This window comes from Esox lucius, chromosome 14 (genome assembly GCF_011004845.1).
Source record: "Esox lucius isolate fEsoLuc1 chromosome 14, fEsoLuc1.pri, whole genome shotgun sequence".
NCBI lineage: Eukaryota > Metazoa > Chordata > Actinopteri > Esociformes > Esocidae > Esox > Esox lucius.
In genome coordinates, this window is record NC_047582.1 from 26431112 (window position 1) to 26447040 (window position 15929).

Genomic DNA, 15929 nt, shown 5'->3' on the forward strand with positions numbered 1-15929 from the left:
AGTACACCAGTACTCTAACATACCCGCATACCAGTACCCCAGTATTTCAATACTCTAGTACACCAGTACTCTAACATACCCGCATACCAGTACCCCAGTATTTCAGTGCACCAGGAATCCAATATTCTAAATACACCAGTAATTTAACATACCAGTACCCCAGTATTTCAATACGCCAGTACTTCCGGTCACCAGCACTCCAGTTCACCAGTATTCCAATACACTAGTACATCGGTACTCCAGTATTCCTGTACACTAGTACTTCAGTTCACCAGTTCAAAAGGTCACCAGTACTCTAGTTTACCAGTAATCCAGTCCTCTAGTACACCAGTTCTCCAGAAGTCCAGTACTTCAGTACTCCCACCAACTATTAAAGTGATCCCAATATGGGAGCAGTAATCACCGTTAAAGGGAACCAGTGTCATATGGCAGATCCATCCACCAACCCAACATACAAACCCTGTTTTATATTTAACCCAGAGGGAAGGCTCTAATGTACATGGAACATATGTCATATGGCAGGTCCACAGCCATACACCAAGCCATGTTTTATATTTAACCCAGAGGGGAGGCTCTAATGTACATGGAACATATGTCATATGACAGGTCCACAGCCATACACCAAGCCATGTTTTTTATTTAACCCAGAGGGGAGGCTCTAATGTACATGGAACATATGTCATATGACAGGTCCACAGCCATACACCAAGCCATGTTTTATATTTAACCCAGAGGGGAGGCTCTAATGTACATGGAACATATGTCATATGGCAGGTCCACAGCCATACACCAAGCCATGTTTAATATTTAACCCAGAGGGGAGGCTCTAATGTACATGGAACATATGTCATATGGCAGGTCCACAGCCATACACCAAGCCATGTTTAATATTTAACCCAGAGGGGAAGCTCTAATGTACATGGAACATAAGAAGTACAGCAAGTGTTAACGTAATTGAAGGAGTGAAACAGCCATTTATACTTAGTTGATATACTCCTCTTCACTTGCCCTTCATCTCCTTCTTTTAGCAGATTCCCTCATTCTTGACTTGATAGGAATGTTCCCTGGCCCCCGCCTTTACTCTAAAAGGAGCTGGACTCCTTGGAGGAGTGGGGGTAAGGGGTGGGAGGCCAGGTTTTACCCAGGAGAGGAGAGAGGGACCAGAGGTCAGCTGGTAGGGAGGGAGGGTTGGCCTTTGTTGTGGCAGAGATGTCTGTTTAAACTGAGATTAGGAATTGATGACCTGTCCTCCAGTGCAAGAAGATGAAGCATTCAGAGATGCCCTCTTCCATCATGACAGATCCATGGTGCCATGTGTTAACATAGTCTATCCACGAGGGGCTAGAGTCTTTATATCAAGTACTCAAAGAAAGAGCATGTTGTAAAAGTCAATCACTGTCATCATGGCGATCAGCAGTCTGTCAATGGACAGTATAGATGCAGTTCTAAACAGAAAATATAAAAGGCTGACCCATATGAGAACAATCTGAAATAGACAGGAGGGACTTTATAAACTCTTCATATTCATCAAACAGGCATCAAAGACAGTGTGCTCGTAACTTATCGCAGACCTGGTATTATGTTTTTACATTTTAGTCACTTAGCAAACATTCCAATCCAGTGTGACTTACAGTAAGTGCATACATGCTAAGCAAACTCTGTGAGAAAAAGTGTGTGAAACAACCATACAGCTTTGTAGTGAGTGCACCCGAATTAATGAAAAGTCAGCAAAAGTCAATGCTGGAAAGAAGAAATAATAAAAATACAAATAATAGATACAAATAATAAATATAATAAGCAGGATTTACTAAAGAAAACAGACAACATGTAAGTGGAGGACATTTTGATAAGACTTTGCATATCTTATCAAATCCAGTTGACTTTCAGATTCAGTGTAGCTTCTGAGATGGCACTTCAAAATGACAGAACCAAACAATCAGAGAACAATTTTTTTTAGAATTGTTTTTATTATGTGAGTACAAACAAAAACGGAGAAGCAGGGCAACAAACAACCAGGTCAACCTGGTTTTCCAATCCAAGTATTAACCTTAACTTAACAATATCCTCTTTACAATAGGGAAAATAATTAATAAAATCATCACAATACACATTTCCCTTCCCTTTATACCTACAGTACTTTTTTTTCTTTCTCTTCCTTACCCTTAACACACAAGACAAAAGACAGTGAACAAGACAAAAAAAAACTAACCGTTTAAACACATTCCGGGAAATTTACAACACACAGAATAAATCACATTGTCAAACAAAACAAACAATCAGAGAACCAAAGGGTGTTTCGGGAATCGTTATTTTTGTGGCGTCCCAAAATTCTCTTTGACTTTGCTACAGTGTTTAAAAACAACTAAAAATATATATGAATGTTAGCCACAACACAAGTTTGCAACTCAATATTGTGTGAAAACATTTTTGCAGCATCTTTACAGTATGTGGGTGATAAGCACTTCTCAGGTCTGTGTTGTATTCACAACTCAGTCAGGGTACTACCGCTTTGTTTGACCGTGTGTTCTCGGCTGCATTTCTGTCAACTACTTCAAAATGCAGTAGTCAGTGGATACGGTATTGTAATTGAAAAGCCATGTGTCTGAAAAATAAACAAGTCGCAGGTTGCTGTAGCCAACATGTGATCATAGCTAGCTAAGTTACCAGTTAGCTGCCAGCTCCTGACACCAGTAGAGTCTAGTTCTGGACAATGTTCTTGTGGAGACAATGTTTTTTTTGGCGTCTTTTACTTTAAAGATAACCGTCAAGATTGGCCTTACTACTACTTAATGATTTGAGAAAAGACAATTTGTCTGACACTTTTGGTGCCCTGAGTTGGTGTACTGATTCCTTCAGGTCACATACATTTTAAGTGTGTGTTTATGAGAGTGAATTGTCAAAGGCTTGGAGACTCAAAATAAAAAAAAGACAGATTCAGCTACCACTTGGCAATGCCGCTACTACTCAAATTCCACTCTTTAGCTCCGCCCACAGCCCCACCCACTGTTCAGTATGTGTTAATGCCTGTTCATACAAGATACACAGCCTGTTCTTCGTGTTAGGATTCATTATCAAAACTATGACAATAGTACCCGTATGAATTCAGCATACAAATGTGTCTAGTAACTTTAGATTTTCAACACTGTAATACAGACCTACTATTTCAAATCTGCCAAATATGTCAGTGTCTACTCCAAGGTCCACAATGGGTAGCCATTGTTATTTACTTTGCTCGCTGAGATTGTGTTTCCTATTTCGAAGACCATTGAGAGAATGCCCAGACCTGTCAGACTGGGTTTTCTTTTTTACTTCTCTACTCTGTAGACGAGCCAGAGAGAAGCCTCTACTGACATCATTCACAGATTGCAGGCTTGCTGTGGAGCGGTGTCTGTATATCTGATGCTGAGTGAGTGCATATACTGAATTGTAAACCAGGTGGTTGTAATCCTGTGTGTTGATTGGCTGAAAGCCATGTTCCAATTGCGTTGGTAACCAGTTTATAGAAGTATATTCATCTTTATAATAAAAGTTGTGTTTTTTTAACTTTACCTTTTGCAGATATTGTAAATACAACGTATTGGAGTATTGGAGCATTATATCAGTCACTCCAAACAAGATGCATTCTCATCTGATTAGTGTGTTTTGGGTGACAATCTGAAAAGCAGTTTGTTTATTTTCTGGGATCCTTCCTGGGATCTTATGGGGTTTTTACCTAATCCTAATCCACTTTAACATCTGACACTGTGTAATCCCTGTGAAGTGTCAGATTACATAAAGGAATATGATCAAGCGGAGGGCATTACTAACATGACTCCTGTCTTATACAGCAGGATCCTCCCCTTCACGCACACACACTCATGCACAGACATACATACACACACATACTGTACACGCAAGCAAGGACCAAGGGGAGAGTGGAATGAGATTCATGAGGTCCCAGGAGTCTTGACAAGTGGCAACACAAGCACTAACAGAAAGAGGAGAAGAAAGGAGATAAGAAGCCTCTGGGGAGAGCAGGGTAATATGACTGGGTCAGACAAAGGTGCAGACATTCATTATCATGTTCCTGTTTAGTTTGTAAATTTGTGCTGTCACGTAATGACTCCGAGACGTGATGATGATATACACAGATAATATACACATCTTACTTGATGCTTTGGCTCTTTTTCCTGACTTCTCTATTTAACGAGAGTGATGATTGAAGCACATTTACTTTTATTTCTGCAGAATAACAATGATTCAAGTAAGAATACAGCACACTTTATGTGATGTCACCGGCCTGTCTTGATGAACAACCGAAAGATAGGGAGGAAAAATATCCATGACATGACTTACCTAGGCCACCTATTAACATGTGCCTTTCCTTAAGTAAATCCAGTGTTAAAGGAGATGTGAAGGAGAATGGAATACCTTTTAACTAGGATTTAAATATATAGGAAGATGGGTCGTATTTTTTTTCTCTGCCAAAGGCATGTCTGCCACAAAAAAATAAGACACATGGCAAAAAAAGTATCTGCCGCTCAATGAGTCTGGGAGTTTATTTTCCAAATCTGTCCGAAGTGTTTGTGCAGATCCCTTTGGATAACAGAAGGAGCTGTTGCTAAGAGTCAATGTGTCTGGGAAGCGGAATGAACAGCAGAGCAGCGCGTGCTGGGATGTGCTTTCAGGCTGTCCTTGTTTTCTCACAGCTCACCACTCTTATCAAAGGAGACCCACATCCCTATCTTATCTCTGCCTGCAACTGGACCTTTGCTTGGTCAGGGGCCACAGCCCTTCAGAACCCACTTACACTTCTCCTTCCTTGCTCCCACCCCCAGAGACATGTACACACAGGCGGGAGCAGGGGAAAACACCAGAAACAGCATAAAGGGCCCGTGTTCAGCTTCCATTATGAGACACACACAGGCTGTGTTGTCAGATTTACGCCCTGGGCCAGAGAACTGAGTGCCAGGGAGACAAGGCGGGAGGCCGGACAGAGGAAAGTGGGTGTCAGGAAGTCCCAGGGCCGCCAAGGGGGGTCCACGTCACCTGACTGATGCTGACTCATCGCTCTCTGTTGTTCACCTGCCATACGGCAGCTGATTAAAGAGCCCAGTGATGTCAGGATTGACAGATTACATTACAAATAGCCATGTCATCTTCCATCTCAGCCAGTTTCATAGTTAGGGAGCCTGAGGGTCTAGTTCAGCTGAAAAGGATTTAGTGGAATATCAGTTCCGTGTTATTATCAGCAGCCATCTTGCCTCCATAAAGCAACGCGTGCGTTGCTACTCTTCCTACCAATTGATTAGAAAGGTTTTTTTCACTTGATTCTGCTCCTTTTCTTTTCCCCACATCAACGTATGTGGACAGTGCACAGTGCATGCACACACACACACACACACAGGCCAGGAGGGACTAGGGTGGTGTTGTTGTGTGAACGCCAGGAAGGACTAGGGTGGTGTTGTTGTTTGAACGCCAGGAAGGACTAGGGTGGTGTGGTGAAGGGACTGTCCCTGTTGTGGTTGTAGTGTGTTGGTGCCATAGCCCTGAGTAAGGAGGGATGCTCGGGCATCAGATTCTAGTCTTGTGTTACGAACCCTGTGGCTCTACATACAGGCTACCTGCATGCTTAAAACCTTGTCTCAGCATTGACTGACAGGCCACCCTAGCTGTACACAACAGAGGCAGAGATGAGATGGGTGTTGAAAACACACACATGCTGACATATAAACTTTGATATATACAAACTTAGGCATTCCTCAATTCCTCAGAGGTTGTTTTAAAAATTCCTCTGGTGTCCAGATAAATTAAAGGCAATACCTAAAGGAAGAATAACGGTGAAAAAAGCCACCATATTGATGGCATGTGGTCATGATAGTTACAACTCCTGTCCAGGGGCTTATTCCCGTGGACAAAGGAATGCTGACTAAGGTTAATGAAACAGACTGAATAAACAGTTGCTGCCTTCATCTGGATCATTACTCAACACAATTCCAACTGCAGTTTAGTCATACAACAGCTTTTATTTTCCAAAATGAAAATAATGTTTTTAACATATAAATATAGTTATATGAAAGATGTCTTCTCACAAACCAGAGCAGTCACATTTCTCTACAGGGAGGCAATGGCCTGCAGCCAATTTATTTTGGCCTCTTTGCCAGACAATGATTTATAATTGTTTATTTAATATTCATTCAAACATTATTTAAACCAGTCATATTCATGCAATAAATAAGCAAAGATAAAACAAATGTAAAATAATGCCGGATAAGAGTGTTGGCTGAATATCAAAGAAATGCTGCATGTTAAAATATGGAACCCATAGCCTGAAGGTACTTAATAATAATTAAATAATATAATTCAATAATAAGATAATTAATTTCATGAACATTTTATATCATGCACATTCAATTGCATTTTGCTAACTGCAAGCTGTGTATGTGCAACATATGTAATTTTTGACATCACAGAGTTTGAATGTTGTTTCTTTGAATGGCAACTATGGCCCTCTTGATGTCAGAGGGGATGTATCCACCAGACAAGGATGAGTTCATTGGGGAGGTGAGGAATCGGTGGCCTCCAGAGAGGATTTAGAAAAGGGAGGATCGGGTCAACGGAGCAGATTTCAAGCGACCGGACATCATTTGTTACAGGATTTCTTCTGGACAGACCGGGGAAAAGTGATTAATGCAAGGACAAGTCTGGTGTGTGATGGACCAGTGGTCCCCATAGGTTGAGTGAATGAAATGGCGGATGTCATCAACCATCTGTTCAAAATGGTTGACAAAGTCATTTTTAGAGTGGGGGCCAGGTGAAATAAAAACTAGGACAAATGAATGACTTAGATAGCTAAAACTATAATTACCACACTTGTGTCAAACTGACCCATCGTAATTATTGTCAAGAACATATTTATATCTAAAGAGTGCATTTGACACATATGTACAGTTTGGAACAACATAACTGTGAGATTAAATTATGTACATCTTTGCATTGGCATAGTCTCTGTTCCTATAGCAGAGCTATAATGTCACCATGATATTACCTTCAAGTGTAAGCACGATTATTTTTTTATCAGAAAAGCACTTTCTACCAATCTTTCTACTTGATGGTGCATTTTGGGATGGTTAAAATAGAACTGAAAATACCGTATGAAGCAGATACAACATCTGATCTGAAAAACAAAAATGTTTCAGGATTGAAAGCCTGAGCAAAATCTGTTGTTCTGTTCCTGAGCAGGGTAGTTCATCCTGATAACATCCTGATGACGCCGTAAAAAGGAGATTTTGTCCATATCCTCAGAGACATGAGACCTGTAATTAGACATATCCCCAGAGACATATGAGACATATAATAAGATATATCCTCAGAGACATGAGACATGTAATTAGACATATCCCCAGAGACATATGAGACACATAATAAGATATATCCTCAGAGACATGAGACATGTAATTAGACATATCCCCAGAGACATATGAGACATAAAATGAGACATATCCCCAGAGACATATGAGACATGTAATTAGACATATTCCCAGAGACATATGAGACATGTAATTAGACATATCCAGAGACATATAATATGTAAATAGACATATCCCCAGAGACAAATGAGACATAAAATTAGACATATAATAAGACATATCCCCAGAGACATATAGGACATAACTGTAATAACTGAAAGAATCCGATTTGTTTTAAATTTATCATAATTTAGCAGCAGGGCTGCGTCAACTTATTTATTTAGTTTTGACTGATCAGATACTCTCACAACTTTTTGCTCTACCCACAGATAACACTATGCAAAGGATTTAAATATCAGATCTACATAAAACCAATCTGTCTCATGTTTGTCTGATTTCCAGCTTTCAACTGCTTTCAGTGTTCTCTGACGTTTAAACATTTGAGCAATACCCAAACACAAGACTATAGGCAGTTCTGGGGCAGAATAATTCCACTGAGAAGTCAAGGCATGCTATTTACTGCAATCCCATCATGCCCTCTTCTGGTAGGTCCATGGATTAAAACGTTTTTCTTTTAGTTTTGTTGTTTTTCTTTAGAAAAATCTAACATTAGAAATAAATCATAGTTCATTACAAAAAAGATTTGAAAATGCATTTTATTCAAATATTCAGACAAATCAGTGACTTATAACATTGATTACCACGTTAACTACTGCATTTATATTTAAAACTGCCTATTCAGGCCTACTGTATAAGATTAGATTAGATCCAACTTTGTCATTGAACAAGTACAAATACAGAACAACGAAATGCAGTTTGCGTCTAACCAGAAGTGCAAATAGAGGAGTGCAGAAAAAGTCAAAAGTGTTAAATGTATGGTAGTATAAGTGAAATGTATTGGTGTGCAATTAATGCAAATGCATTACATATGGCAAGTCTACATGTGCAGTGGAACATTTACAAATTTACAGAAAATGTATAGGTATTAAGTATAATGTATGTACAAGTGAGATAAATAGTTATGCGGCTACAAGTGGCAATTCTAAATGGCACTCTGAATTTGCAATTGAGTCAAATTGAAGGAGTATGGTAGCATGTGCAACAGATAAGACTACCATGTCGAAATTGAGCATCCACCATATTTTAAGCATAATTTGCACTCATCTTCAACCTATTACTTTTTTGTCCTTGGTATGCCAGTGTTGTCTCTAAATGTTGTCAGTGATGTCTAGGCTATGTTAAGTTTTTCTCTATCAAAGGGATGGTTTTGCTTTTACCATGTTAGACTTAATTATTCATTTTTAATTATGAAATATCTACTAGTCAGTTTTATCAAAGTTCCACGAGGTAGTACATAAACTCACCAAAAACACTCCACAATGTGCTCCAAAATGTCCCCACAAGTGACTCCAAAGCATTTTCATGAGCTAGACACATACAGTCACAAGTGGTTGTAGGGGAGCTGTATGTTGAGATATAGCCACAGCCTACTCCAAAATACTTTGACCTATTTTATTTCACTGTAAAGTTTTTTTTTAATGAGAAGTATCTTCCAACCTTATGCCTAACTCGTGTGTAAAATAAGAGGTTTTATTTTCCTACATTGCTCAATAGAGCGTTACGTCATGTACATCGCGCATGAGCGCATGTACACAAGCCCAACCAGCACAGCCGCTTTGAATATGCTCTTCAGTTAAAATATCAGTCGTTTAACAGAACTTGCTATTGTCTCGAATCAGACTAACTGATCTAATCCCTAAATACATTTGCAAATAGAAATTGATATCGCTTTTTTCCCCAATATCCCGTTGGCAGATCAAATTACGCGAGATTTACAGTGCATTTCGGGATTAGGTTCAGACAAAAAGTCTGCCAGATAATGAAATATAGGCCAACTGGCTGGTGAGTGTCTAATGGATTTACAGTTTATGTAGGCTACACTTGTATTTAGATGAAGGGAGATCAGCAGAGGTTTGAGTGAAGAATGCAGCTATTTCGTTTTCAACCTCGCACTTTAGACCATGACGCGTGAGCACACACAGACACTCGTACTTTGGCACAGCACAGCCCACTCTCAAGTTGTTTTGAGTATACTCTTAAAATAAAGTCTCTATTTTAACAACTCTGCAATAAGTTACTTCAGGCAAATATATACTGCTGCTAGCTAATTTAGGAAAACTCCCGAAGATTAAGCTAACGATGCTACAAGTATTTCTGATTGGTGTTCTGTTGTTGAACATCAACACTGCCGCGGCATTTGAGCCCATCAGTACTAGCATAGCGGTTGGAATGGCAGCGGCTCTCACTGGATTCCTCGCTACCTACCAGAACATTTTTTACTATTTTGAAGAATGTTGTAGACCGGAGTGGATCTCCTTCAATAAAACAGGTACGTCTAACGTTTGGTGTCAATGTCATAATACTTGTTTGAGGGTGTGGGGATTGTAGTTAGTGGATTCTGGTCATTCCTTGCCCATCTGCACTACGATCTGATTACCAGCGAGAACACCACTGCCCTTTATGTTTTTATTTGAAAGATTGTTGTAAAATCGAGAAAATATGTATAAAAAAACAACGACTTTGCCCGTGGTATACGGTCTCATATACCACACCTATCATCCGATCAGAATTCATGATTTAAATCACCCAGTTCGTGAAGAGACCGTGTTCCACATTACAGTCTGCATAAATCGACTCATTGATTTCTACCTCCTCAGGTTTGGAAGTGGACCTAGATCAGAAATTGTTTGGTCAACATATTGTTTCCAGAGTTGTTCTGAAAGCTATAACGGGTTTCATGAAGAATAAAAACCCAAAGAAGGCCTTGGTGCTTTCTTTACACGGCTGGACTGGAACCGGGAAGAACTTTGTAAGCTATCTCATTGCAGAAAACATCTACAAGAAGGGCATGGCCAGCAGTTTTATTCACCAGTTTGTGGCTACAGCTCACTTCCCTCATCAGAGCCAGATTGAGAACTACAAGGTACATTTCCATTGTTCTAAAAGAACATAAGAAGTAGTAGCAGGGGAAATTATCATTAAGGAAGAGGTGTAAAAAAAATGCAGGATACATGTTTGAAACCCTGCCTGTTAAGCTGTTCATTATTTTAAATAATGCTGTGTTTTTTGTCAATTCATATTCCCCAGTCTCAGCTGCAGCACTGGATTAAAGGAAACGTCACCAACTGCCCCCAGTCCATGTTCATCTTTGATGAAATGGATAAAATGCCTCTCGGTCTGATTGACAGTATAAAGCCCTATCTGGACTACTATGAGACACTGGATGACATCTCCTACCGCCAAGCCATCTTCATCTTCCTCAGGTAGGGGTGTGTATTTATGATCAATTATGTAATGTTTTTGGATACTTTAGCATTTTCAAAGGATGATTTACTGTTATAGGATTGTACTGTTATCCATCATCCAGGTACTCCACACAACTGCTTGCCTATATTTACCAACCATGGTTTGACAACTGACTTACAGTTCAGTAAATCAGAAAAATGAAAGTCATTTTTTGTGTCTAATATTTACTGGGGTGTGTTGCTCATCTTCATAGCAACTCAGGAGGTGAGAACATCATGCAAGTGGCTCTTGACTTCTGGAGAGCAGGGAAAGACCGAGAAGAGATCGAGTTGAAAGACCTGGAAATGGCTCTCTCCCTGTCTGTGTTCAACAACAAGAATAGTAAGTTTCTTTCTGTGAGTTTATGAATTATTTTAAAGGATATGTACTTTACGTTTCTGTCAGCCCTGTTCAGCTGATCAGAGCTCACCATTTGCTTTGTGCCCCCTTGTTATTATACATTTAATCAGTTAATTCAAACCCTTATTCAATGGTGTAAAAGTAGAAAGTAATAAAAGTCTATGTTAAATATAAAACTGTGCCGTTGTCAGGAGCCTTTGCACATATCCCTCCATCTTGTGGTAAAGAGTTGGATGAAAGCGTTTATTGATTGCAATCTGGCCATTAATGAGACCCATCTCGTTGTTGGTCAGCTCACCAAGTAAAATTGTGTGCATGTAATTCAGTCATTGCCACACACCGTTTGGACTGGCCTACCACTTTACCAAATTAACTTGGTATTTGTTGTTTGACAAAAATACTACTGTATCAACTTGTTCAATGCCAAGTGCAGCTTATTTTCATTTAATGTCTCCAGCTGTTGAAGAACCGTATTCTTCCACAGCTGCCACAGCAATAGACTCAAACTCTTTTCACTCTTCAGTGTACTGAGCTCCGTAGTTACTGTTGGATTATCATTAACATCCACAGCTTACAAGGTGATGTGGCTCTATTTTCTGTGACCCTATCCACTGCTCTAAAAACAAATAATTGCTGTTTTAGAGACGTCACCAGACTTCCACATGTAAATGGTGCTCCGCTGCTGTTTACTATGTGCAATTCAACAATCCTTGCTCTGTTGAAATGAAGCATCGGGTGAATCTTGTTTCAAAGGTTTAATTGACATTGATGACCATCACCTGAAGCCTTTTTGTGAGTGAGTGTGTTAACAAGGTGGAGGGATTTTACAATAGGTGCACAGAATGTCAGTTAAATCCTAATATTTTAGTATTTCTTCTTGTATTCCAATGGACATTCTCTTTTCTTCCTGTTATAATTTAAATATGACTTTGGTAGCCCTAAGGATTATCCGTGTTAAATGGTGCACTGGGGATGAAGTGGAAGGAGTTGTGGTGAATCATGTCCAATATATTGAGTTCACTACTAGCGGGGTGTCTAAATTATAATGCCAGAGTCCGGGGGCCTCATGTATCAATCTGGCGTACATTTCTAACTAAATTATGGCGTATGTGGAAATCCTACGAGTTGTGTGCACAGAATTATTGGGATTTATCAAACTTGGCGTACGCAACACACATGCATGCTTCCGTTGATAAATCAGACCCATACTATACTTTTGCGTACATGAATGAGCTTATGGTCCTCGCCTAATGAACTCCTACAAATACCCATATAAGGTAGCCAAATTAGCCCTATTGACTACATAAGAATCTAACATAGAATCTAAAAACATGTCCTTTATCAAAACACATCAAGTAGCCCGACAAGCAGTCACAAATATTCCACATTGCAAGAGGTGGCTGCTTTTGTACATAAAGTTATCAGAGATCAATTAAGGTGGACACGAGAAATCGATTTGTGACACTCACAACCAGTGTCCAAACTACAGGAGGTGGGCAAAGTGTGACAGATATTTCTCCCATTGACTAGCAAATCGCTGACATCATTGGGGAGATCTCAGTGGAAACTTTCTAAATGGAGACACTGACATGTCGCTGTGGGAGGGCTGCAGTAAGTAGCCATTTGCCATTAGGCTCATCATAACATTTCAACCTCACATTCAAGAAACATATCAATACCCACATAAAATGTATGTGAATTGGTCAAGCCCAGTTCAAGTCATGTGGACCTTAGCTATTTTTGCTACAGAACAAGTATCTGCAGTGGGGTTGCGGGGCTCTGCAGTTTAGCAGCGGTCAAACTGCACATGGGGCTATTGTTCGCCTTGTTTTCAAACTGTATGGATATGCCCATTGAAAGCTCAACGTATTAGTCCTAACAGTTTTTGGATCAGCTACAGGCTGTAGAGTTTTGAAGCTTGCTACATCCGTAACCTATAGGCCTATGATGTTGCAGGAAACATTTTGTGCATTCCTGTAGACTTCATATTTCTATTGATAAAATTTTTCCCATGTGTTTCAATTGAGATTCCAGCACCAGCTTTTCCAAAATGCCATGGTATTTTTCCAATTCAACCACTAGGCTGTGCATAGACATGGGTTGAAATTTGAGATACGCACATTTTCCCATCAAGTTGAACATTGATAAATGCCAACCTTTGCGTCAAAACCGGCCTACTCGTGGCTTACGAACATTAGTGCGTACGCACGTTTGATACATGAGGCCCCAGGACTGCTTAAAGACCCCTTCTCTGGTGGTATTAGATGGAACTTCAGTGTAAGTGTGGTGTCCAATATGACCATTTGGGCCTGTCTGATGGTCTCAACAAAAAGAGGGAAGTGGTAGGTCTATGCTGTCTTGGTTCCTCTCCAAAATCTGGTCTTCCAGAACTCCGTGCATTCCTCTTCACTATGTCCATCCATTCAGACCTGTGCATCAGACAGCTCTCTGCCTGTCTCTTTCTCTGTGTAGGTGGATTCTGGCACACCAGTCTGATTGACAAGAACCTGGTGGACTTTTTCGTCCCTTTCCTGCCTCTGGAGTATAAACACCTGGTGCAGTGTGGCATGGCAGAGATGGACGCACTGGGACTGAAGCCCAATCACACCTTAGTCGACCAGGTGGTCAGAGACATGACATACTTTCCCAAGAGTGAGAAGATCTTCTCTGTCAAGGGCTGCAAGACCATCAGCAGTAAGCTGGACTTCTACAGAGAACACGTATGACATGGTCATGACGTTCCGGTTGGACGCTGCAGACTGACACATTTACTGATCATAATGAATGTAGGATGAAAGATGATTTTATGTCTAATCAGTCTTGTCACCAACTGCAATTTAGTTGATCTCAACAAAAGAACAGCTGTCCACTGATGGACTACCCTACAGTGTCCATAGAGTCACAACTGTCCATACAGTGTCCGTACAGTGTCACAGCTGTCCATACAGTGTCACAGCTGTCCATACAGTGTCCGTACAGTGTCACAGCTGCCCATATATTGACTACCCTACAGTGTCCATACAGTGTCACAGCTGTCCATACAGTGTCCATACAGTGTCACAGCTGCCCATATATTGACTACCCTACAGTGTCCATACAGTGTCACAGCTGTCCATACATTGTCCATACAGTGTCACAGCTGTCCATCTATTGACTACCCTACAGTGTCCATACAGTGTCACAGCTGTCCATCTATTGACTACCCTACAGTGTCCATACAGTGTCACAGCTGTCCATAGTGTCCATACAGTGTCACAGCTGTCCATCTATTGACTACCCTACAGTGCACTTTCTTGGTGAGGACACTGTACTTGTCGGGGAGAGGAAGTCTGTGACTAAACTCAGAACCATGATGGTCAGGTATTTCGACAGCAATGTTGAGGGCATCAATGTTGTTGCTCGGATGTCACTTCCTGAAGAGGAATGGATGGACTACTCAGAAAAATGATGTTGAATCAAAGGAGATGAAACACTGTGAACATTTTGAACCCATCAAAGTGCTGTTTCCAGAGTTTTATGTTTTCTCTATGCAAAACGTTCCTTTTATTCTCAGGGAATTCTGCATGTGAACGTTAAAGGGGAACAACGTTACTTTTTTTATCTGCCTAAAGCTCCTTGACTAACGGTTCAGCTCCACTATATGCGTTGCTGTCTGTCAAAGTGTGTGCCTCCCCCTCACAGAGAACGTGGTGGAGAAACGCTGCTAGGTCAAGGTTACACAACCCTGCCTACTAACTATAAATAAAGCAAATAATATGGCAAACAAATGTTCTGTCACAGTGGATTTCTGAAGTATAACTGTGAGATAATACATTCATTGAACAAAAATATCTATGCAACATGTAGTGTTGGTTCCTTGTTTCATGGGCTGAAACAAAAAATCCCAGACATTTCCCACAGACAAATTTTCCCTCCGTCTTCTTAAGCAATTCTCTTTTGCCAGGATATTCCACCCACCTCACAGTTGTGGCACATAAACAATTTGTTTAGACAGTTAAATTATTACACAACCTGCGCTTGGGACAAAAGGCTATTCTCCACTGCAGTGTTTCTCAACCCTGGTCCTGGGCACACCCCTGTCCTGCATGTTTTAGATCTCTCCCTGCTCACATGCACGGCAGGGGGGTGTCCAGGAGCAGGGTTGAGAAACACTGCAGTAGAGAATAGATTACATTACAGAAGTAAATATATTGTGCTTGCCAGCTTTCTTATGGTAAAACGTTTAGAACTCTGAATTATGGATTGTCAAACCATGTGAAACAATGCTGTTTTGGTCCCTCTAGCTTAAAATAAAAATATATTTTAGGGTTAATGAGTGGAAATGTTATAAATTACATTAATACTCATTGATAAGTGTTTACAGATTTTAAGTTGGGATAGTCTGAACATCTGAGAACGTTGGTTTGAGCTCTAGCTGGAACAGTTTGAGAGATACTGTTAGAGGGTAAAATAATGTTAATTATGCAAATTACGTTTTGGTGAAGTTAGGATGGCCTTGTATTATAAATTGGTATAGCATTATTGGCCAATAAGCATGACCATTTTGAATAGAAATTACTGTACTCATGGACTTTTTAACCCATGTTAACTTATCCCAATTCTAAAAGCTAATAACATGGCAATAGTTAAAATAGTATAAAAACATCTGAATACAAGCAACCTACGTTGGGCCAGTCTGAACATCTCAAAGTTGTTTTGAAGTTCAAACGAGTAAAAGGAGGTAAAGCCGCGGGAAGGAAGGTTGCTGCATGTTATGATCGTCTGACATGTGACCAT

At 40.2% G+C, this 15929-nt stretch overlaps 1 protein-coding gene across 1 annotated transcript; it reads left to right on the top strand.

Annotated features, from left to right (window-relative positions):
* The first annotated feature begins 8625 nt into the window (after window positions 1-8625).
* Window positions 8626-14099, top strand: LOC105015264 (torsin-1A). The gene is made up of 5 exons (XM_010878293.5): window positions 8626-9837; window positions 10166-10431; window positions 10596-10771; window positions 11008-11135; window positions 13626-14099. The coding sequence occupies exons 1-5, from the start codon at window positions 9648-9650 to the stop codon at window positions 13877-13879; spliced, it is 1014 nt and encodes a 337-aa protein (XP_010876595.4). The 5' UTR covers window positions 8626-9647; the 3' UTR covers window positions 13880-14099.
* Window positions 14100-15929: the final 1830 nt, after the last annotated feature.

Coding starts and splice junctions, on each gene's coding strand:
- LOC105015264 (XM_010878293.5), top strand. CDS start 9,648: ATGCTACAAGTATTTCTGATTGGTGTTCTGTTGTTGAACATCAACACT. Junction 10,432..10,595: donor GCCAGATTGAGAACTACAAG/GTACATTTCCAT, acceptor CATATTCCCCAG/TCTCAGCTGCAGCACTGGAT. Junction 11,136..13,625: donor TGTGTTCAACAACAAGAATA/GTAAGTTTCTTT, acceptor TTCTCTGTGTAG/GTGGATTCTGGCACACCAGT.